The sequence below is a fragment of the Phascolarctos cinereus genome, unplaced genomic scaffold (assembly GCF_003287225.1).
Source record: "Phascolarctos cinereus isolate Bilbo 61053 unplaced genomic scaffold, phaCin_HiC Scaffold_2;HRSCAF=192, whole genome shotgun sequence".
Lineage (NCBI taxonomy): Eukaryota > Metazoa > Chordata > Mammalia > Diprotodontia > Phascolarctidae > Phascolarctos > Phascolarctos cinereus.
Genome location: NW_027555625.1, coordinates 387,762,964 through 387,788,831, shown reverse-complemented (window position 1 = coordinate 387,788,831; position 25,868 = coordinate 387,762,964). Strand labels below are relative to the sequence as shown.

At 37.5% G+C, this 25,868-nt stretch overlaps 1 protein-coding gene across 2 annotated transcripts in view; it reads right to left on the bottom strand.

Annotated features, from left to right (window-relative positions):
- Positions 1–25,868, bottom strand: part of MRPL22 (mitochondrial ribosomal protein L22) — a 50,157-nt gene that overhangs the window by 9,597 nt on the left and 14,692 nt on the right. Inside the window, exons 1-4 of one of the 2 annotated variants that reach the window (XM_020974620.2) lie at positions 24,741–24,829; positions 17,695–17,746; positions 8,768–8,833; positions 6,362–6,439 (exon numbers count right to left, since the gene is read on the bottom strand). In XM_020974620.2, coding sequence (XP_020830279.1) covers positions 6,362–6,439; positions 8,768–8,788 — 99 coding nt within the window. In that variant the 5' untranslated portion in view covers positions 8,789–8,833; positions 17,695–17,746; positions 24,741–24,829. Of the gene's footprint in view, positions 1–6,361; positions 6,440–8,767; positions 8,834–17,694; positions 17,747–24,740; positions 24,877–25,868 lie in introns of those variants that run through there. The other variant, XM_020974619.2, reaches the window with a different exon arrangement.

The following is a 25,868-nucleotide window of genomic DNA, read 5'->3' as shown; positions in this document are numbered from 1 at the left end:
TAGCAATTGTAAGCAGGACTCTAGGGTACTGAACATTATGTCTGTAAGTTAGGGACTTACCAGAAAGTTTAGCTCCACAGCTTAAGAAGACAAAAAGCTAAATAATAACTTCAAATTATTTGACATTCTCCATTTAAACTCTGGATCCAAAGTAGCCATTAGCAGCAGTTCTCAAAAATTATATTTAAGAATTTTTTTCTTAAAAGCCAAAAACTAAATAAGAGTTCCAGAGATATTCTGAACTAAGAACTTTCTGCAGAACAGAAATTACAAAGTAGGTCAAATGTAGTCATGTGTTACATGGCAGGACCTTTTGCTCCTTTTAAACACCCATCTATTTCATGATCTGATGCAGAGTAAGTCAAAAAAACAATATACGCAATGACAACAACAAAGCAAATGGAGAGAACCACCACAAAACAATCCAAAGCGAATGTTGCAAAATTACAAAGAACCAGCATAGCCACAAGAAGATCTGAGAAGACACTCCCACCTCACTCCTTTGCAGAGACAGGAGGCCCATGAATGGGGCACTAAGTACATATCTGCACTTTTTTGATATATTGATCAGTTTCGCTGATTTTTTTCCTCATCTTTTTTCCCTTTTTTTATTTAGAAAAATACTATGTATTATATGGGATGGCTCTTTGGAAGGAGGGTGAGGGGGATAATGGGAGAAATTCTGGTAACGTGAAAACAAAAGACATCAATAAAAAAAAATTTTTTTAATGATACAATATCTTGTTACTCCTTGGCATAGATAACAGGTATTCAATCTAGATGTATGTTCTATGAGGGCAAGAATTATCTTTTTTTTAATCTTAATCTCTCTCTCAAGACTTAGCACAATATGCTGCACATAGTAAACACTTAATAAATTTTTACTGAATAAATAAATGAGTATAGAAGACAAATGATTTTTAAGTGACTTTTTAAGAGAATGTGCCTGGTTAACAACTGTCTCAAAGCAAAACAGAAGTAAAACAACAACTAATTTTAGGTGAAAACCAATTAAAGAAGTAGAACTTAACACTGCAACCTGATGTCTCCAGATGGCAAGGGGCAATACGCAGAAGAGTACTCTGCTTCTATCAAGATATTAGAAGACATCCTGTTTTCCAGAGCTAAGGTCCAGCAAGCAAGCTGTGCCCTGAGCTTGGGAAAAGCACATAATTATTGTATTTTATTGTATTTCTTTAACCAGCACCAAGTGTTCTCTGAGCTCAGACAAGTTAGGACAAGTTCTGGTCACGAAATCCTGCTATGAATCAAACTTGTCACACTGTCGCTGTTACCCGTCATTGTCAGGACTACAGCTCACTGCACAATCACCGGTATAAAGTACTGAGATCTCCCCACACTGCCTCAGGTGCCTCCACTAGGGTTGGGTCCCTAGCACATGTCCTTACTTGCAAGCCATTTCCCTCACTTTGAAATTAAACTTCTGTTTGATTTCTGACTCTCCTGTCTCTAATCTGCTCTGCTCAGCTCAGCTCTGGCCATCCACAGGTTGGAGGCTGGGTCAGTCTGGCTAACATTAACTGGTGTCAGAAGTGGGATTAGACAGAACCAGGCCAACCAGACTCTCCAATACCAGTAGAAGCAAACTAGGCATCACCCAAGATTTCTTCAGGGTCCAACCCCTCCCTTGTCTGGTGAGTCCATCGGCCTTCTCCCCGCTCTAATCCCAAATTTCTGCCTTGGCTGATCTCACCATTCTTTGTGAGGAAAACTCCAGGGCCCCTCTGGTGACCGAGTTCATCTTGGATCACTCTGGTAAGGATATTCTTTCTTAAACTGCACACCTCTGTTAACTGGCCTCTCTGTGAGCCTCTGCTGCTTTTAAACTGCATGCTGTGGTAACAGCGTGCCTCTGCTGAACCAGTTGAAAACAGAATTGTAATTGTGTGCTTTGTTAGAATTGTTTCTGTTTGTATCTGTTTTGTCATTTTGTCTGTGTTTGAGTCGCTGTAAAATGTAAAATGTCTGTGTACATGTCCCAGTGTAGAACACTGGGAAAGATTAATGAACTTTCATACTTGAAGCAACTGTCCCAGTAAGTAGGACTAATTCCCACTTTAGGCTTTCTGTGGGAAATTTATTAAGAAAAAAGTCAGATAATCAAAGCTTGTAGGACTGCTAAAAACAACTTAGCAGATTAAGGAGTTTGAAGAATGATCATTTTAAGACTGTAGGGGAGAACCCTTGAGACTTTGGGGTAATTCCAGGAACTCACTCCCTTCTAAAATATTTTAGTAAGTTTTGGGGTACCATTCATAGAAATTGCTTTAAGGAAAAATAAGTATTAAATTTTGCATTTTCCTTTGAAGATTAATAGCTTCATTGTTCTAGGACAATGAAGGAAGGCAGCTAGTTTGGAAGTAATCCCAGAGTGTAGAAAGGGAAAAAAAAAAGGTAAAAGGTTTGCACCTTATAGCCACCTTCTGTTAACCCGTCCTTGATCATCTCAGATCAGGTTCCCAAATAAAGGTGTCGGAAAAAATGCTGGAAAAATGTAGGAAAACATGAATTACATTCCGGTTGCAGAAATTTATTAGCTATGTAATCTTAAGCGAGTTATCTTATCTCTGTTTGCTACAGTTTCCTGATCTGTAAAGAGAAAAATAATAATGGTACCCACCTCCCAGGGTTGTTGTGAGTTCAAAATAATATGATGACTGTAAAGTACTTAACAGAGTGACTGGCATATGCTAAGCACTATATTATTATTATTTCTTTAACTGAATGTAATTGTTCCATACCTGTAAACTCTAAAATGGGTTTAAAATGCCAAAGGTAATAAGATTAATGAATTTTATATAGAATGATTTGGAAACGCAATCAACCAAATTGATGTAATCCGAAGTTTTGTTCTGTGTTTTGATACTGTTTATGTTATTATTGTATTTCTAAATTCTCTTATATTGTGAAATTTGAGAGACCATTGTAACAAAAATGCCATTACACAAAACAACTTTTTTAATCTGGATGCTATTACACATGAATTGGGCTTTTAAACAGATGTGATAAAAAAAACTGACATCTGAAAACTGTTAAATATTTAATGAGGTATATTTTGTTACAAAACAGACAAAACAAATAACAAGAATAAGTTTACTATGATAGCACATTTTAATTTGAACATCTTGGCTATTATGAAAGTGGATAGAGTGGTTTAAAGATGCAGCTTCAACACATTAATGATGAGTCAACTCTAAGTTATTTGCTGTATGTCTGAAGCCCCAGAGTATGGTTAGTTTTAATTTATAAGTAAAAGATAAATGAAATGTTAACTGTTAGGAAATCATCAGGAAAGATATTCAAGCCCTAAATTGTGGTTAGTGAAATTTTGTTAGTTAAGGTAAAAATTCCTGGGGCAGTAATTTACTATTGTTTGATTACAAGGATAGTTGTCTGAATTGTCATGAAGCCAACAGTAGAAAATGGCAGGTGCTGCAGTCTGGGAATTGCAAAAGGTGGATATCTGTGCCTGGGAAAAGTTTTGGGGATGACTTTGGCACAAGGTAGGACCCTCCTGACTCTATTTCCCCATTGTGGTATTTCCTTTCTGAAAAGGAATTTCCCCACCTGGTTAATCATGAGTTTTTACCACCTGTGACTACATGATTGGCTGTCAGATATGACTCATTCCTGGAATCAAACAGAGTTATGGGAGCTTTTCCTCCTATTATGACATATGACATTGTTATACCTATGTCCCTCTTTTTCCTTTTACAGCAAATTTCTACAACCAAGAAGTTTTGTAAATCTATTAAACAACAGATTGATAGTGGAATATCTCTGAATTACTATAACAGGATGCAAGTATGAACATCTTACAATTTCAACCTGTATTTGTGGTCAAATTATAATATATGGATGATATCCTCCTAAGCAAGTAATAAGACAAAGATGTAATGCAAAAGTTTTCTAATTAAATGGAACAGTAAATTTTGCAAAAGCAACAGTATTAGACTGTTTTCTCTAAGAACTATATACAAATGCATATGATTAACTTCCAAATTTATCTATCATGCAAATTCAGGCTTTTGAGTATGTTTTAGTAATAAGTTTTCAAAACTAGATTAAGGATTTTACACACAAATTGTGTTGATAACAGTAAGGAAAGTGAAATTATTTCCCCATTTTTAAAGTGTCTGTCTCATAATTTTAAAAGGCAGAAGAGTTCATTTTATAGTTGGGCCCTCGTGAATTTTTAAAAGATTCTTATATCAGGTATAGGATATATAGATAAGGATAGAAACAGCAAATGGCATGTAAACAGAAATTCTCTGAAGTTTCAAAATTGGAGAACCAAATTTAAGTGTACTAAATTGTATTAAGTCAGAATTATCTAGGAACCTCTACATTTGGAATCAGAGAAACAGAGCCCCCTTTTAGAGGTGTCCTGAGAATAAAACCTATTGTCCAAGAAAAGATATCTAAGGACCAGATGACGCCATGAGACACTTGGACTCAAAATGTTCAAGTTAAATGGATATTAAGAATGGGTCATTAGAATACAAGGACATTGACCTAGGACTCAAAATGTTCAGGTTAAATGGATAATAAGAATGGGTCGCTAAAATACAAGGACATTTGAGTTTAGTTAATATTGGTAATAACTATTGTATTGCTTTGGTTTTTTGTTTCAAGATGTTGAAGTTTTCTTGGTTACCTTGATGACATGTAAATTTTCCTTCTCAAAACTAGTCCACTGTGAGTCCTCTAAATAATGTGATCTATAACACGACATTAATGTGACTTGACAACGTAATTACGATTATGAATTTATGAAAAATTTTATTGCATCGTGTGAACCTAGCCCTGTGTGGCTGAGAAACTGAATCATCTCCATGTGTTGTTTAGAGACTCTTAACTAAGGACCTATGTTATGCTGACCAGAAAAAGATTGATGTAAAGAGTTTTATCTGAAAACTAGCCCCACACTGATCAACCAATCATTGTTTCTAAGGGCCCCTACTAGGTCCCTCTGACTACTCCCACAGCTGCCAAACGTATGGGTGTGGACTCCTGGATCATCTGAAGAAAGCCCCTGCTCCTGACTGGATGGCAGAACCTTCCAGGGATGTCAAGGGTCACCTAGTATGGACCCAGAAGCAGCCAACATTCAGATGAGATAACTGTTGCAAGACTGAGGGCTGAGTATATGGTCCTAGTTTTTTTCTCCTCTTCCCTTTTGTCATGTGCCAAACCACCAAGGCCCTGATTTAAGTGTGTACTGGCATTTTCTTCCTCTACATTCTTGCACAGTCCTCCTACCTCATCCTGCCCTGCCTTTTATGCTTGCAAGCAAACAGTGGCTAGCAATGATACCTGGGACACACTGCCCCAATAGGTTCCCCTCAAGGAACAGACCCCCTGAAGATAAAAATGCCAGTCCTGACCCAACTGGCCTTTCATGGCACCTTGGCTTTTACCTGCCTCTCCTTAATTGGCCAGAAGGATAGGGGTTCTTTCAGACCTCCTCCCTTTGGTCAAAAGAGGGAAATGTCAAGATATTAGGAGATAGCCTGTTTTCCAGGGCTAAGGCCCAGCAAGCAAGCTGCACCCTGAGCTTGGCATAACAACAATTCTTTGCACTCACCCTCTGGATGATCTCACCCTCTGGCAAAATCACATAATTAGTGTATTGCTTGGACCAGCACCAAGTGTTCTCTGAGCTCAGACAAGCACAGGTCATGAAGTCTTACTATGAATCAAACTTGGCATATTGTTGCTGTCACTCCTCGTTGTCAGGACTACAGCTCACTGCACAACCACTGGTATAAGAACTGAGATCTCCCCACACTGACCAGTAGGGGCAGGCCCCAGCACATGTGTCTTCATTTGCAAACCATTTCCCTCACTTTGAAATTAAACTTCTGTTTGATTCCTGACTTTCCTGTCCCTAGCCTGCTCTGTTTGGCTCCAGCCATCCAAAGGTTCGAGACCACTTCAGTCTTGTTGACACTTCACAGGAACCAGTATGCCAATGATGACTCAGCAGAATTAAAATAAGGCCTATAACTATAAGCCTCCATCAAAGATGCTAGTTCATCACTGGGGAATGTACAAAACCTGTACGTGTAGAGAATGTCAATTGCATACAAGGATTCTAGCTCCCTCTAATGATTATCGGCATAAATAAAAGTCAACGTGTAACATAAAGAAGGTACCTACAGAAAAATGTACAATACACACAGCATAAAAGCCTTCTTAATTCCCACAGCTACCAAACTCGATAGCAATTCAGTGTTCCTTAAAGCACCTATATCAAGAAACTTATGGACCTTCGGATTCAATAACATTGGTATTTAGAGTTACAAAAATGAAAAGGAAAAAAATCCACCAAATTTACCTCTTTGATTATTTTTGCCCCCTTCTTGTCACTAAATTCCATTTGGGCCAGGGCCTGGTCAATGGACATTCCTCTTATCTAAAATTATAAAGTAGCAAAGAAAACAAAAAGCACAATTAGAAAAGGTAATCATCCCTTCCACCATCATTAATTTCCAAAATCTAATAACTATCCCTGACCAGAAGTCTAGTCAATTAATCACTCAACAAATGTTTATTAAGTGTCTATTCTGTGCCTATGATCTCCAGAAAAGAACCAGTATGGCCCCAAAGAAGAGATAAAAGAAGACACTCCCACTTCATTCTTTCAGTAACAATGAACCCATGAAAGGAAGCTGAAAAGGAGATAAGGGTACTCCATTTTGAAGACAGGCTCAAGCTGCCCATGCTTTTCCTGTGTTTCTACCTCTCTGAACTTCTTTCTCCACCATGACTCAAAAGCCTTCTTACCCAGGAATATCACTCCACCTCTGCGGCCCCTTCCTCTGATTTTAAGGTAAGTGCCCAAGGTAGCTATGTTGATTCCCTTTCTACCTTCTCTCCTAATCCCAACTTTCCAGCTTCCTTTTATATGTTGTCTTACTCCAATAGAATGTAAGCTCCTTGAGGGTAGGAATTGTTTTTCTTTTTGCTTTTAATTATATCCCCAGCATATACAGACTCTGGTATATAATAAGTACTTAACAAACCATCTTAATTTAAGATTTTTCCTCTTATCTAGATTATTATAAAGGCCTCCTCCCCAGGCTGCCTAACTCTAGTTTCTCCTCTCTCTAATGCTTCATTAAGCTGTCTAAATAATCCTTTTAACATAGTACCATGAACATATCATTTTCTTTATTTAAAGCCCTTCAAAGAGTCCTCATTTCCTACTGAATCAAAAATAAACTGATCTTTTAAGAGCCTCTATAATCTGGGAAGACAACATGAAAAATGAGCTAGAAGATGGGAGTGAGGAAGAGGGAGGTATGGCAAGACTGAAAAATCCAGAGCCAGTCAGGACCCGAGCCAGGAGAGAAGTGAGCATGGAGGAACGACCCCCAGCTCTTCCTTAAATGGTAGTTCCAAGCAGGAATTCACCAACTAAAGGAAAATAGAAGCTCCTTGAGAACAGAGTTTGTGTTTATATCTATCTTTGTATCATTAATTCTTACCATTGTGTCTTGCACATAGTATGTGTAATAAATGTCTGATGTATTGAATTACTGAATGAAAAGTGAAAGTCTTATTTAATGCTAACAGCCTCTAAAAGCAGCAATTTAATCCCCCAAAAATACAAGGAAAAAAAGTAAACAAAGGAACATAAGCATCCTTAGTTCAAAATCATGCTTCTAACTTATATAGCTTAAGCATAAACTCTGCTAGCACTGCTAAGATATACCTCTTTACTAAATACTAAACCAAAATTTGGGGCAGCTAGTTGGTACAATGCATAGAGTCAATGGACAGAGCCTGGAGTCAAGAAGATTCATCTTCCTGGGTTTAAATCTGGCCTCAGACACTAGCTATGTGACTCTGGGCAAGTCTTAACTCTGTTTGCCTCAGTTTCCTCATCTGTAAAATGAGCTGGAAAAAGAAATAGCAAACCACTCCACAATTTTTGCCCAAAAAAACCCCCCAAAAAACGAAAAACAAAACAAAACCAAAAAACCCAAATGGGGACACAAAGAGTCAGACACAACTCAACAACCACAAAAACAAAATTCACTGACTCTATGGCAGATAGTGTACACAGCAGTCAAAGAACTGCAAAAAATGTTACAGATTAAGAAACAGGCCAGTTCCTCTTCTCACGGAGAAGGGAAATTGTCTATATTTCTTCCTTTAGACTCCCTTATACGTAATCCTCATTTCCCAGACAACAAATCAGGAAGTATCAATTCTGTGAAGACTGACTTGCTGTGAAGCAAAGTCTCCTAAAACTGCTTTCAAGACTCTCTGCTATTTACTAGCTGTGTGACCTTGGGTAAGTCGCTTAACCCCAAATGCCTTGGGGGGAAAAAAAGGCTCTCTGCCACCTAACCAGGACCCCTAAATACTTTCTGTAGATCTTTAGTTTAAACATTAGGTCATTTTTGGTGTAGTATCTGTGACTTAGTTTCTCAGAAGAAAAATTATATGTAATTCTAAATATTAAGGAAAGTTATTAACTTAATAAACAAGAATTATTTTTTAGTTAGCTACATTAAACTTGTCTAAACAGAATTAAACCTTCATTCCTTTAGCTTTTCTGTTCCTGTTGTATAGAAAGAAACATCATCAAAAACCAGCTATTTTCTTAGGTTAGATTTTGTTAAAAATCAATCTTGTCTATTCTAAGATATACAACTTTTCAAAACATAGGCATTAAAATCCATTGCTTCTTTTCTTAAATACTTCACATTCTAGTCAGTCATTTTTATCTTACCAATTTTGCTAAGTACCACATCTTGTCTTTGCTGTATTTTATTTGTCTTCGACAGTGGTATATTTCCTGCAAAAAGATTTTTTAAATTTTGGTAAATTTTTCCAAATAATAACAACATGTATAGTTATTACTGCTCTAACTACATAGTGAAGGAGACACTACAAGAAATAGTGTAAATGAAAGAATATTAATTCTGTATTTTGTGTCTTAGACACAAGTCTGTCAAAAACATTTAATTTAATATTAATCTGATATCCAAGTCATGTCTACCTCAGAGAAAGATATCCAAACCAGTACAGTCCCCCCTCAATGCCCTCAGATACATCTCTCTCCCAAGATAAACTGAGGGAATGTTTTATAAGAACAAGAAAAGGATCATAATATGTTAGAATAAAAAGTTTTAGGTTAACGTTTTAGAAGTCTCCTAACTACAGTCCCTTATCTTATTCCCTTTTGGACCTCTCCTTGTGATCAATTTAATCCTTTCTGAACAGAGAAGATATCTTCTCTAAGGAAAATATCCCTCTTCAAGAAAAGGGGAAAGAAGAAATGTCCCTTAGATGAGTCAATAGCGCAATCACTTCAAGGGTGAGGAAGGCAATGATCTTAACAATACAAATTTACTTAATAAATATTTACTTTATCCATTTTGTCTTGTTTTCATTTTTTTGTCTGTTTATTTATGTATTTGTCGGTTGATTGATTTAACTATCTTTATTCTACGTTTAGTTACCACTCAATTCATTTCCTTAATTAAGACCTTTTGTCCTATTACACTTTTGGGGGGGGGGGATCGGGATGGAGGGAGAGAGTCTAGAAAGGGCTTTTAGACCAGACAGATATTACTTCTTAATATTTTAGTTGAACTAAAAAGTAAGTTTTTTTTAATATGCTTCCACAACAGTACAAACATTTCAACAATTTTTAATCTTTTTTCCTTTATCCTTTTTATATTTAAAAATGTCCAATAATTATAACAAATTATGATGTAATAAATATTTAGTTGTATGAAAAAAGTGATATAAGGTTTAAAAATAAGAATATGCATAGTGAAAATGCTTCTCTTGCTGTCTTTGAAAGTATTGTCCTAAAATAATGAATTAACTTTTTTTAAAAAATTAAATTTACTCTTAACATAAGAAAAAAATACACAAGAGAGAAAAAGTGGCATAGCAAATAAAGGAAGGCCTCAGAGTTCAAGTTCCCTGTCTGACACACTGTGGTTATGTGACCCTTGACAATTCACCTGACCTCTCAGTACTCCAGACACTAAATCAATACAGTGGAGAAAGCTATCGATATGCACTGGTGGAGGGTTTTCTTTAGCAGAAGTTCCCTACACTTATAAATTCACAAGTCTAAACAAATGTAAACATATACATATTAACATATATATACACAAATGTGTGTGAAAGCTAAATGTTAAAAACAACAATCTATTGTGCAGACTATGACATAAGATTGGATAGCAAGTCCATTGAGTTAGTACATGAGTATATATGCCATGGACAGATACATCAGATGGACAGTGAGTTGAGTCCTTGGCTGAATAGGATGAAGAGAATAGGCTGGATTTCATTTGTGAAACTGTGGAGATCCTTCAACAAGACCAAGCTGCTCCATGCACCAAAAAAACTCCAAACGCGTTTCTGCCACAGTTTACTGGTGATGCTGCATGATTCTGCATCCTGGAGCACAAGAAATATGTGATGGGAAAAGCAGTCGGGCTAGTTATGTAGCAAGAGCAAAGGATACCAGATGGATAGTCTGATGAAATGGTACTCACAAGATACATAGGGAGCCACAGGAAAGAATCATGCCCACTGAGAAAATTTCCAAGAGTACATTTAAAGAACATGGACAAGAATCACACAGGATTAGAGGACACACATGGACAGGATGGGATCTGCACTGATAGAAGGAATCCATACAGAGAAATCATACACAGATCTATTTGTATGTGTATACATACATACTATGTGTGTCTATGTATGTAAATACATATAATCAAGAGGGGTAGTATAGCATAGTGAATAGAGGATGAGCAATGAAGTTTGGAAGACAAGTTAAATCTTGCCCCTGACAGATTCCAGCACTATGAGCATTAACTCAATGTCCATCAGGCAACTGAGACTACAGGTAATAATAATAATGGTAATAGCTAACATTTATGTAGCACTTAATGTGCCAGGTACTGTGCCAAGTCCTTTACATTTATTATCTCATTTGATCCTCACAAACACTGGGAAGTAGCTATATTATTATTCCCATTTTACAGATGAGGAAACAGGCAAAGAGAGGTTAAATGACGTGCCCAGACTCACACAGCTAGTAAGTGTCTGAGGCCAGATCTGAATTCAAGTCTTCCTGACTCCAAGCCCAATGCACTACCCACTGCATCACCTAGCTGCATCAGGTTACAGAAGAGTTGCCTGTCTGCATCAGTGGAGAGAGTTTATACAATGGAAGTTCCCCATATGAATGAAATCACAAATCCAACCCACCAGGGGAAAAAATATGCATACATCATACATTAGTATACATAAGCATACACATGTGTAGATGTGTACATAGACACAAGTGTGTATATACATATGTGTGTATATGTATGTATCAGTGTCAGTCGATTAGCATCTATTAATTAAACATTTATATAGCACTTATGTGCCTGGGATACAAAAAGAGGCAAAAGACAATCCCTGCCCTCAAGGAGCTCACGATATAATGGAGGAGACAACAAGCAAACAAATATATAAAAACAAGCTATATCTAGGAAAAATAGGAAATAATTAAAATAAGCACTAGAATTAAGAAGAGTTGGGAAAAACTTCCCATAAAATTATAAGATGGAATTTTAGTTGACACAGATTGAGATAAGAAGGAAGAGCATTCCGGGCTTGGGGGGCAGCCAGAGAAATGAAAAGATGAAAGATGGAGTGCCTTTTTTGTGGTCAACAAGGAGGACAGTGTCACTGGACTTTAGAGTACATGGAGGCGAGTGAGGTATAAGAAGACTGGAAAGGCTGGGAGGGGGTAGGTCCTCAATTATGAAGGACTTTGAATGTAAAACACAGGATTTCGTACTTGATCCTGGAGGTAATAAAGAGCCACCGGAATTTATGGAGTACAAGGGGTAACATGATCAGACCTATGCTTTAGAAAAATCACTGGGGACGGAGCCAATATGGGACAGTAAAAGCAGTGACTTGCTTGAGCTCTTCCCCAGACCCCTCCAAATACCTGTAAAAAATGGCTCTAAAAAAATTCTAGAGAAGCAGAACCCACAAAAAGACAGAATGAAACAAATTTTCAGCCCAAGACAACCTGGATGGTTGATTGGAAAGGTCTCTTGTGCCAGGCTGGGAGAAGAGCACACGTTCAGCAAGGACTGCACAGGCAAAGACCAGGCCTCAGTGAACCTCGAGCCTCAGGGGACTGAATCAAGGGCAACTGTGGCAGTTTCCAGACTTCTCAATCCACAAATGCCAAAGACAACTTAGAAGGTCAATAGGAAAGGTCTGTTGGACCACAGTGAGAGAGGAGCTCAGTCCAGCCCTAGTCCCAGCACAACAGCTGCTTCAGGAGCTCTCAGCCCACAGACTGAGGGGGAATCAAGCAGCTGATCAAAAGGGGATTTCAGGGATCTCTTTGCTGGTGCTGAGGCAGGATTCTCTTGCTTTGCCCATGCCTGGATCTGAATCACAGTCCTGGGTGGTGGTCCTGGGTCAAAAAGTAGTGCTGGCGTGGTGGAACTTGTAGCAGCGGTAGAGAGAGAATCCCTCTCACAGTTCCAAGGCAGAAAAGAGTGCTTGCATTCACTCACAGACCAGTGCACAGGCCAGGAAAGGAGTGAACATCTCACCTTTGATCATAACCTTGGAAGAACGGAAAACTTACAAGTCCCTAGAAATATCTCTGAAAACAGCTATACAAAATCCCAGAAGCTTGGGACAGTACACCCTCCACACTGGAAATCTGTATACTAGAAGTGTATCTTAACAAAGAGTTTAAAAGTCAAGTAATTGGCTGTGAACATGAGCAAACAGTGCAAAAAAGTCTGAACACAGAATCTTACTTTGGTGACAAAGAAGATCAAAACATACAACCAGAAGAAGACCAACAAAGTCAAAGCTCCTGCATCCAAAGCCTCCAAGAAAAATATCAATCAGTCCCAGGCCATGGAAGAGCTCAAAAAAGAGTTTGAGAAACAAGTAAGAAAAGCGGAGGAAAAACTGGGAAGAGAAATGAGAATTCCGGGGCAGCTAGGTGGCATAGCAGATAGAGCACCGGCCCTGAAGTCAAGAGGATCTGAGTTCAAATGCGGCCTCAGACCACACAGCTGTGTGACCCTAGGCAAGTCATTTAACACCAACTGCCAAAAAAAAAAAAAGATAAATGAGAATGATGCAAGAAAATCATGAAAAACAAGTCAACAGCTGGCTAAAAGCAGCCAAAAAAATATTGAAGAAAATAACACCTTAAAAAATAGCCTAACCCAAACGGCAAAAAAGGTCCAAAAAGCCAATGAGGAGAAGAATGCCTTAAAAAGCAGAATTGGCCAAATGGAAAAGGAAGTCCAAAAGCTTACTGAAGAAAATAATTCCTTAAAAATTAGAATGAAACCCAGCAAAACTGAGTATAATTCTTGAGGGACAAAAATTGACCTTCAGCGAAATAGAGGACTTTCAAGCATTCTTGCTGAAAAGACCAGAGCTGAATAGAAAATCTGACTTTCAAATACAAGATTCAAGAGAAACATGAAGAGGTAAACAGGAAAAGAGAAATCATAAGGGACTTACTATGGTTGAACTGATTACACTCCTTTATGGAAAGATGGTATTTGTAACTCATGAGATCTTTGTCAATATCAGGGTAGTGGGAGGGAAAAAAATTATACATATGTATATATAGATAGATAAATAGAGGACACAAGGTGAGTTGAAGATGAAGGGGTGATATCTGGAGAATAAAATTAAGGGGTGAGAGAGGATTATACTGGGAGAAGGCAGAAGGCGGAGGTAGAATGGGGTAAATTATCTCACATAAAATAGACAAGAAAGGCTTTTACAGTGGAGGGGAAACACAGGAAGGTGAAAGGGAATGAGTGAATCTTATTCTCATAGGATTTGGCTTAAGGAGGGAATAACATACACACTCAATTAGTTATGGAAATCTATCTTACCCTACAGGAAAATAGGGGGGAAAGGGACAAGAGGGCGGGGTGATAATAGAGGGGAGGGCAGACTGGAGAAGGGGGTAATCAGAAGCAAACACTTCTAAGAAGGAACAGGGTCAAAAGAGAGAACAGAATAAATGGGGCGTGTGATAGGATTGGGGGAAATACACTTAAGTTTTTCACAACGTGATCACTATGGAAGTGTTTTGCATGACTACACATGTACACCTGTATCAAGCTGCTTGCCTTCTCAATGAGGGTAGGTGGGGAGGGAGGAAGGGAGAAAATTTGGAACCCAAAGTTTTAAAAACAAATGTTAAAAATTGTTTTTACATGCAACTGGGAAATAAGGTATACAGGCAATGGGGTATAGAAATCTATCCTGCCCTACAGGAAAATTGAAGGGGAAGGGAATAAGAGAAGGAGGATGGGGGAGGCGCAGGGTGATATAGAAGGGAGGGCAGATTAGGGGAAGGTGTATTCAGAATGCACACCATCTTGGGGTGGGGGGAGGGACAAGATGGGGAGAAAATATGGAACTCAAAATCTTGTGGAAGTGAATATTGAAAACTAAAAATAAATTAATTTTTTAAAAATTAGAATGGAGCAAATGGAAGCTAATGACTTTATGAGAAATCAAGAAACTAAAAAACAAAACCAAAAGAATGAAAAAATAGAAGACAATGTGAAATATCTCCTTGGAAAAACAACTGACCTGGAAAATAGATCCAGGAGAGATAATTTTAAAATTATTGGACTACCTAAAAGCCACAATCAAAAAAAGAGCCTAGACATCATCTTTCAAGAAATTATCAAGGAAAACTGCCCTGATATTCTAGAATCATAGGGTAAAATAGAAATGGAAAGAATCCACTGATCACCTCCTAAAAGAGATCTCCAAAGGAAAACTCCTAGCAATATTACAGCCAAATTCCAGAGTTCCCAGGTCAAGGAGAAAATAGTGCAAGCAGCCAGAAAGAAACAATTTGAGTATTGATATACATCTCACATAAGATATACAGTCAATGGGGTATAGAAATCTATCCCGTCCTACAGGAAAACAGAAGGGGAAGGGGATAAGAGAAGGAAGGGTGGTGACAGAAAGAGAGGGCAGATTAGGGGAAGGGGTATACAGAATGCACATTTTGGGGTGGGGGAGGGGAGAGATGGGGAGAAAATGCGGAACTCAAAATCTTGTGGAAGTGAATGTTGAAAAGTAAGAATAAATTTTTAAAAATTAACAAAAAAAAACAAAAAAGAAAATCTTAAGGAAGTGAACGTTAAAAACTAAAAATAAATTAATTATAAAAAAATCACTTCTGTGGCTGAATGGAAGATGGACTGGAGTGGGGAGAGACTTGAAGCAGGCTACTGAAATAATAGAGGTGTAAGGAGGTGGGAACCTGCACTGGCTCTGACTCCGAAGAGAGAAGGGGCGGATTTGAGAGATGTCGCAAAAAGGTAGAATCAACAGGCCCTGATGCCAGCGGCGATGTGGGAGGTGAGAGATAGTAAAGAGTCTAGGGTGACTGCTGTTTATGAGCCTTACAGACTGGAAGATGATACTGCCCTCAACAGTAACCGAGACGTTGGGAGCAGAGAGAGGTACAACTTAGGGAGAAAGATAATGAGCTCAGTTTTGGACATGCTTAGTTTAAAATGTCTACTGGACATCCAGTCAAGATGTCTAAAAGACAGTTGGAGATGCAAGACTGGAGATGAGTGGAGAAGCTGGGATGGGATAGGTAGATTTGAGATTCATCAGCACAGAGTTTATAATTAAATCCATGGAAGATGATGACATCACCAAGTAAAGAGGAGAGGGGAGGAGAGGGGAGGGGAGGGGAGGAGAGAACCTAGGGAGAGAACCTGAGGGGCACCTACGGTTAAAGGATATGATCTGGATGAAGATCTTATAATGTAAATAATAACATAATGTGTCATATAGTTAGCATTTATATAGTTCCTTAAGGTTTGCAAAATACTTTACATATGTCATCTTATTTGATCCTCATAACAGCTCTGAGAAGTAGGTGTTGTTACAATTCCCCTTTTATATATAAGGAAACTGAGATTGAGAGAGGTTAAGTCACTTGGCCAGGGTCACATAGCTAGTGAGCATCTGAGGAAGGATCTGAACTTGTCTTTCCAACTCCAAGACTAGGGTTCTACCCATCCCACTACCTACAATGAAGAATGGTGAATTTGGAGTTAAAGGACCTGGGTTTGAATCCTGCCACTTCTATTTACCATCTAAATTACCTTAAGCAAGTCACTTTTCCTCTCTAAAAAATATGACTGACAATTTTCAGACACCAACAAATCAATCTGCTACATGAAGAATGGGGGAGGCAGTATAGGAGAGAATAATAATAGCCCCTCACAAAAAAAAGCCTGAAGACTAAAGGTCCCACACCTATCTAGGTCCCAAATTCCTCATCCCCAATTTAGTGGGCAACTGCCCTTCCAAAAAAGGAAGATTTCTCAATGAGGTAGGACAATCAAGTGCTCCTGCAGTCCTATGCTGAGAGCCCAGGGTGACCCAGAGATGTGGGCTCATAAAGGTGATTCCAGTGAGGCAGAAATTCTGGCAACTGTTCCCAAGATGTTGAGGATGGGTGTAGCACCGGACTTACTGTGTATCTGTTAACATTCACCTAAGTTCAGAGGAGCTCATGACTAGGTTGCCCAAGAGGCGAGGACATTTTTAGCCACTGCATCTCCTGAGAATCTCTGAAATGTGTATTAGAGAAGGGAACAGCCATACTGGCGACCTTAGAGATCCCTGAAGTATTTAAATAAGAAAGCCATATATTAATATGACTAGTTTGCTGTTTTAAACACAGACTAGAATTTCTATATTCTAAGTAAGTGTTTTATCCTTCCAAGGAGCCACGCTGACACTTAAAATCACAGAACCATGGCCTGTGAGAGCTGGGAGCTAGTAAAACCTCAGAATCAACTGACCAACCTAAAAGCATTTATTAAATGTCTTCACTGTGCCAGGCACTGTGCTCAAAACCGAAGATACAAAGGCAGAAAAAGGAACAGACCCTGGACTCAAAGAACTTATTATTCTACCGGGGGTGGGGGGGAGCAGATATCATGGCACAATGGAGAGAATGGTGAATCTGGAGTCACAGGACTTGGGTTTGAATTCTGCCACTGCTATTTCCCATCCACGTTACCTTCAGCAGGATCCTTTTGCTCTTAGATCTCGATTCCTCAAATGTAAAATGTGAAGGCTGAACTGAATGATCGCTAAAGTTCCTTCCAGCTCTAAATATACGATCCAATGTACACATACAAGTCTACACAGAATAAATACAAAATAAATACGAGGTAGCTCTGATAGGAAGAGCACTAGCAGCAGGAGTTGGGGAAGAATCAGGAAAGATTTTTGGTTGAGGAACACAGAGATAGATGGGATCTTGGTGCAAATTCTAGAAGCTGTCAGACCTGGGTTATGGCAGAAATATAAAGGGATCTTCTAACCTAAGTGATTCAAAATGAAAGACCCTTAGCAATCACCTAGCTCAAGTCTTTCAATTTATAGGTAAGGGAATTGAGACCCAGAGAGATGAAGACCCTTGCCTATGAACACATGGAGAGTTACTAGCAGGTGAGGGGCTGAGAGTTAGATATCCTGACTCGGGGTCTGTTACTCTTTCAGTTACACCAAATTCCTGCTTCTCAAAACACTCCTCTTTGTGACATGTCATTGAAGCCAGCAATACATTCTTTTAAATACCTTCGATCTTGGCCAATTTTCATCCTTTGTAGGTGAACTTGATTTTTTATACCTGCCAAAAAGTATTTAGAGACAAGCCTAGTGAATATATTGGAATGCTTAAGTTGTGTAATACCATTTTTAATGAAACTCATTTTTCTGTGTAGCTTCAAATGGCTCTAAGGCAATATCCATGTATTAAAAAATGATCATAAAATGATACGGTGACACACAAAACCCATGCCAGAACTTACAGCTCCAAGTGTTGTTCCCCTATAAGGCAGTCACTTAGGAAAGGCTCCATTCCAATGGTGCTACCACTGCTCAGGTAATTTTTGTAACACCTCTTTTGGAACTGCCTTCAGAGGTAGCTTACAAGCAACACATGAAAATAAGCCTCATAGGGTGTCTACAGATGTGGAACATAGCATACAGTGTCACATGTAGGTGACATGTTGACTAGGTGAACTAAATTTTTTTCTCTTTTTTATTCTTTATTATCAGCACTGGTTCTCTGAGAGAGAGAAAAGGATATAATGGGGAAAATAGGCAATATAAAAACAAGATATCAATAGTTTTTTGGGTTTTTTAAAGATTAGTTTCCACTGTCCCCCATTTAAAAAGAGAAAATGAGTTGTATTCTTATCTAGAAACACCTCAGTACAGTTATGAAGCATCTCAGTATCCTTAGATATTAATGGAAAGAGAACTAGGCTTGGAATCAGAAGGCCTGGGACAGCACCACTTACTGGTTTGTGTGGCCATGTACAAGATCCTTAGCCTTACTGAGCTAGAGTGCCCTTATTTGTAAGTTGGTGACCAGAATACTTTCATTAACTACCTCAAAGTATTGTTGTAAAGAAAGTGACTTATGAATTATTTAAATATGAACTAGACAACAAAACTATAATAGAAACGGAATTTGAGTTTACTTGCTTAAAAAAAAATCTATTAAAGGAAATATTAAAAAACGTTTTCAGCTAAAGGTTAAGGGAGACCTAACGTTCCTAATTTTAAAACCGTAAAGTTTAGTTTTTGCTATTCTTATGGGGCCAACCAGAAGATGCATTAGTTAATGTTTCTCTACTTGAAGGAACCAAGGAGGCATAGTTTTATATCTGGCTATCTAAATATACCACAATAAAAAGGACATCAAAAAAAAAATCTTGCCTTTTTGCCAAAGGTTTCATGACAAAACAATTAATTTCCTTTGAAAAGCAAAATTAAGTAGTTTGGATAATGTCACTCAAAAGCATTAATTAAGTACCTATCGTGTACCAGGAAGTGTGTTAGGTGGTAGGGATACAAATAAAGCAATTCACTCCCAAGGAGCTTACATCCTAACAGGGAAGACACCAAGGATAAATATGAGTACATATGGAATAAATGTAAAGAGAATAAATACAAAAAACACAAAGTAGTTAAATATAGAGTAGTTTGAGAGAGAGAGGGCTGAAAAGGCCTGCAGCAATCAGGGAAGGCTGCATATCAGAGGTTCCTGAAGGAAAACTAGGGTTCTATGAGGCAGAGGTGAGGAAAGGAACATCGTGGACAAAGGCACAGGGGGGAACATTTATTCATTGTATTAGGCACAGTGTCAGTGCTCAAAAAATGCTGAGGGTTTAATTTCCTTTTTTCTTTTAGAAAATGCTTGCCAATGAAGATAAAGCTGATGACTCCAAAGAAGTTTCCTAAATATCCTAGCCTCTGCTGGAAACTTCAAATGCTTTAGAAGCAGCAGTGGTCTTCTCTCAAGGGGCCAATCTTTTAATACCGACTGCGTCGCCTTTCAGTTACAATAGAAGCTGACAGGCTGAAAACTGTAGCAATAGCCTAATTATATTTTCAGAAATAAAATATCCTGGGGAGCAGGGTAGAGAGAAAAGAGAACTGTCATGACTGCTAATATTAATCCACAAAAATTAATCCACTAAATGCAATTCTTTATATGGAAATGTTTCCATCCCTGATTTCCTTTGGTGTGCTACCTTTGAACCTGCAGTATATATGATTAACTTAGTATTATGTAAATACCATAATTCTAGATGGAGCATGGAGAAGAGATGAAGTACCAAGAAGATAAGGGAACAGCTACTTATTCATCATCTTCAAAAGTTAAAAGGGAAAGGTCAATATTTAAACAGAAAAAGTGATAACTTTTTAAGGAATGATGGGAAATCTTTTTAAGGCCTCAATTAAGGAAGATTTGGATAGATTAAGACATAACGTACTGAACTGTAGGAATGCTTGGATTGGAGAAAATCAGTCTGAATGAGAAATTTACAGAGAAATGTTTAATAATTTGTTAAGAATACTTTTTAAAGAAATGCATTTGATTAATTTTACATATACATACATATATACACATATAGACACACACACATATATATGCTATATATATACATATACACACGTATATATATATATATACGTGCGTGTGTGTATATATATATATACACACACACATACACATACACACACACACACACACACACACATATGTAAAGAGAGAGAGAGAGAGAGAGAGAGAGAGATTAGTAGCAGGAAAAAGCATTACACAAATATAAGTCCTAAGTTTAGGACTTAGGAGATTTGCTTTAATGAAAAGGCATTAATAGCTTTTTTTTTTAAACTGGTGTGATAAAATACAACTGGACTTCTGATTTCATTTGTAGGAAGAACTCTAACAATGTAGGTAGCACTTTCTCTGTCTTAAAGAGTTTCATAGAGCACTGAGAAATTAAGCAACTTTCTAAGGATCACATAGTCAATGTTAGAGGCAAGACTTAACCTCAGGCTCTTTCTGGCTTCAGGGAACCACACTACTAAGCCATGTATCTCTCAAATTTGTAAGAATGAGTTAAAACTAGTTTGTTGATTGTAAATATATGGGTGCTTTTAAAGCCACTAAGATTACCTGAAAAAACTATAGAATAAATTGATCACTCTTCCAACAATTTTGTTCATGCAAGTAATTTGCAAAGCGGTTACTTTTTTTAAATAGAAAGTATATTAATAACCTGCAACCCAATCTCAGTCCAAATTATCCAAATTCCCAATTAGTGGAAACAAAATCAATGACATATTATTGGGTCCGCATGACTAAAAAAAAAGCTATAAAAAAAGGCCTACAAAGGTACAAAGAACAAATGAAAAAGGATTTATTAAGTGGTCATTAATTACGTTAAGCACTGAGGATACAAATATAAAAACCCAGATAGTCCCTACTCTCAAGGAGCTCACACTGTAATTAGGGGAGATACCTGCAGGTCAGACAGAAAGGCCTGGATGTCCCAAGGACAGATGGCAAGGCCCAGGGGTCTTTAAAGTATATGTATAGATAAGATGATAGTGCCCAGGGTCTGAAGGGTGTGGAGGCAGGAAAGATGTTAAGGGACAGAGAATCTTAGGACGTAGTGACAGGGCAGATGGTACAGTCTGAAGGTCCTCCATCTCACCAGAAGCATTAGAGTTGTTGACTGTCATTTCATCCAAGTGATGTGAGCAGCCATGTCTCTTCTCCACTGTTAACCCTAATGGGTCTGGGTAGCCGCGACCACTGGAGCTAGGGAGGAGATAGCTAAATAATGGGGAAGAGTACCTCGAGTGGCAAGGTCTTCCCCCAAATGGCCTGGGTGAATCTACATTCCTTGGATACTGGTACTACTTAAATTATATAGGCACACCCCAGCTAAGAATATTAAAGCATAGCAAACATTGGAGATCAAAAGAAACTGGGAATGGAAATATTTCCATAAAAAGATCGTATTTAGTGGATTGTTACTAGTCTCTTTTTTTCTCTTCACTTAACTGAAAAATGTGACTTCAAACTGTTTATTGTTTTGCTACTTGTATAAAAACTTGGGAAGCGCTTAGTAAGTATCACAGGAGCTAGTTACAAAATTGGAAGCCAAGGCTGGTGAAAATACTTCCAGACTGAGAGAGTGGCTATTTGTCCAAGGCTATGTAAAAGTGTTGAGAATCATACAACCCAGTGAGAAAATTATGACCAAAAATAGATTAAGCAGCTGGAAAGTGGTATCAATCTTTTGCAGTCTAATAAGGTATAAGTAGGTCCATGATAAGCAATAATTCATTCCATGGCATTTAAAGTAAGAAAAAGATTAAAGAATTTCCCAATGTAAGGTGTCAAAACTTGAAATCACAGTATATCTCATTCATTCAGCAAAATCCAACCCATTCACCAAATCAAATCGCTCCAGAGTTCCAATACAAAACATAAGCAAATTTCTTTTTTCAGACAGTTATATAAGGAGCATAGATGATGCCAAAAAGTCAATCAAAATCATTTCAATCAATTTACTCTGTCCATAATGATTAGTATTATTCTCATTTGTAAGTGTTAAACAGAGGACCTGTCATTAATTTTCTTAATTTTACCATTCAGGATATTTGACTAAAAAAATCCAGAGACAACAATTACAAAATACACTTTACTGATAAATCTTAGTCTTGACAAGTACTGTACTATTTCATAGCTATTAGTTTCAATACTTAATAGCTTAACTATTTCTAGTTAAAGTCTCAACTGAAAATCTAAAACGAGCAATAAAAAATAAAATTGGTGATTTAGAGAACGGTATTCAGGTTAAGACATTTCAGTAATTATTTCTCTTTTTTAACTTGGTTACTGGTCTAACAAGCTGTGGTATATTTCTAATGGCACAAGTTATAAAAAGATTGTTGAGTGCATTTAAACAAAAACGGAGAGGAGTCACATAACAAGAAAAGTGGCCCATCTGTACCCGTAACATGTTAAAACGAAGGCCATTAGTACAAGGGATGGATCTTCCATAAGAAATGTATGGTAAATCATGCACAAGAGTCACAAAGGAAGAGAAACACTAGATTTGGAGCCACAACACCTGGGTTCAAATCCAGCGCAAGACACTATCTTTGTGATTTTGGTCAAGTCACTTAACTTCTCTGAGCCTCAGTTTCCTCATATGTAAGATGAGGGCATTAGATTCAATGTCCTCTAAGGTCTCTTTCAACTCTAAATCTTTTGGGTGGCACTGAGTTAGAAGTTATCTTCATGGAAGAAATCGTGAATCTACTGAATTATGGTACTGCCCTATGATACCAAAGAAGCTTTCAACCAGAGATTATGGAAGAAATTTTGCCTTCAAGAAAAGGGACAAACTTAAATAAAGGAAGTTATAAAGGTATTTATTGACATGAATACTGTGTCTTTTTTTTTTACTTTCCATAAAAAGAAGTACATAGCAAGAGGTTTTTTAAACCAACACATATAATCAGAGTTGAAAGAGACCCAAAGGTGCATGTCAAAGGAGTTGCCTTTAACAAGAAGAGCTTTCAGTGAAGTACAAGACAAGGTCATTGGTTGAGAAAGTTGGGGGAGAGGGGTGCTATGAGAGACCAAAGGAAATATGAAAAGATTTAAAGCAGACACTATGGAAAGTGTGGGACAGTCAATCAATTAAGAAGGAAGGATATGTTTGTAATTCTGCAGTGAGGTCCAGTTGAGATTAGATAATATAATTTACAGTGGACCCATTCAGAATGATTTCATGATTTCTTCCAGTTCCATTCAGCAGCATAATTTTTTTTTAAATCTAGATACTATATTTTAAGAAATCATAAAACTGCCCAGAAGCTAGAAAGAATCCACTGATCACCTCCCAAAAAAACTCCAAAAGAAAAAGTCACAGAAGTCAGGAAATCACAGCCAAAATCCAGAGGTCCCATGTCAAAGACAAAATTGCAAGTATCCAGAAATAAGCATTTCAACTACCAGAATCCACAGCCAGGATTGCACAAGATCTTGCAGCTTCTGCTAAAAATCAGGAGAGATCTTGGGATAAAATATTCCAAAAGGCAAAAAAGTTTACAACCAAGAATAATGCAACTAAAAAAGCTGAATAAAATCCTATGGGGGAACACGAAACAGAATTTTAATGAACTAGAGAACTCTTAAGCATTTCTGATGATAAGACCAGAGCCAAGTAGAACTTTGAAATGCCAACACATCACTGTGCTATAAAACGTGATAAAAGAGAGCATTTCCGAGAATCCTGCGGAGTATGAACTGAAATAAAGGAGCTGAGCAAAACTGAGAGCATACAAGTATCACTGTAAAGAAAAACATCACTGTAAAGAAAGACAACTTCGAAAGACTCAACTACTCTGATCAAAGCAATGGCCAGCCATATCTCCAAAGGACCTATTATGAGGCATGCTGCCCACCTCCCCACAGAGAGGTGAACTCATGGAGCAGAATGACACACACATTTCTTTGAAATGGTTACCGTATTTGTTTTGCTCAAGTACGCATATTTATTTTAAGGGATTTTTCTTCTCATTTTTTTAATGGGAGAGAATGTTAGAAAGAAGAAGTTTAGCAACAGTGATTCTAAAAAAAAGAAAAAGGAGGCTACTGAAAGACTTTTCAAAGCATACAGAAGAGAACAGAAGTTCAGATGGAAGCACAGACAAGCAAATCAGTTTTAAAGGTAATTCAGAATCTCATATACATATGTGTACGTATACATACATATGTACGCATGTGTGGGTATTTATTTTAAAACAAGCAGTATGAAATGGAGATCGGGGGTTTTATACATAATCTTTTTTATGTTCTACTACATGTATAGAAGTGTTCTTGTAAAGAAAGGCAAGGAGTAAATTTCAAATAAAATTTAAATTTAAAAGAGTAGTTACATTGGGCTTTCTCACAAAGTTTCTCAAGTTAACGATAAAGTTGGGACTGACTTACAATGTATTAATGACCTCTGATTGGGACATTATAAGTTTTGATTCATGTTTCATTCATTCTAGTGTTAAAACTCATTTTTAAAAAATATATAGTTTTTTAAAAATTAAGCAACGCAAATTGCAGAAAATGCCAAAGAGGAAAAAAAATACATCTTTTACCAATTATAGGAGTTTGTCAATTATAAAAGCACGCAAATCAGTACAATTTTTAACACAGCTACATTTTTAACACAATTTTTACTTTACTGCTAATCACCTAAGAGTCAAAAAGTATTATCAAATTTAAAAGATGGCTTTATCCAAAAACTTACTGCAGGTCTCCGAGGCTCTCCTGGTAACTGTGGAGGATAAACTATTTTATTCTTCTTCTCCCACTTCCTTGAGATGTCAAGAGAAGCACTTGTATGGATAGGTGACAAAGACAAAACATTTTGCGATGAGAGCAACCTACAAAACAAACAGGAAAGCTTTCAGTTCTTTAGCTGTCAGACACACTATTGTACTAAAACAGTTCTATTTTAAGAAAAAATTTAAGGACACACATAAACTCAACAATTACAGAACAGCAAAACTTTTTAAATGGCTAAAATGAGCTTAATATATTTTAAACAAATCCCTTTCCTCCCTCTGACTTCACTACTTCTGTCAGTGGCACCACTATGTTTGTGACCTAGGTGTCAGCTCTTCATTCTTTCTCACTTCCCACATCTAGTTAGTTACCAAGTCTTGTCCATTCTATCTCCACATCTTTCCTTTCCTTTCTATTCCCATTTATAGAACGTAAGAGCTCCTTGAAAGCATGTTTTTTTCAATCATTTATATGTATCCCCAGAACTTAGCTCAGTACCTGATATCATAATACATGCTTAATAAATGCTAGTTATCCCTGTAGTTGTTAAAAAAAAAAAGTAACCTTCCACCTAATAGACTTTAGTGGTAGTATCCTAAAAGTCTATAAACTGTACTGCAATAGAATATGCCTGCTTTATGTGGCCTGTTCATCACCACAGACTGATCAGCTGGTGATAAATTCTTTGGCCACTGAAGACCTACGAAAAACTCATGAAATAAGTTTAAAAAAGTAATGGACGTTAGGCCTGCACAGCCTCTTTCCACTTCTCTAGTGATGGTGGCATTGCAGTAGGAAAATCAGCCAGAGAATACCAAATAGCACGCTATTTTCAGCTCTATAAACATCAACTTACCTGTTGATCATTCAAATATAAGAACCTTATCCAGTGATCAATGGGTAGCTATGCTACTAGAGGTACTCTAATTATAAGTCTTGACAATCTCATTAAAAATGAAACTTCAAGAAAAAAAGGAAGTTACAACTATATAGAAAGATGGCTCACAGGTTCCCCTTGGAGAAGTGAATAAAGGAGATAGTGGAACAAGAAATACAACTTTATGGGATACGAAGTCATACGGTATTACAG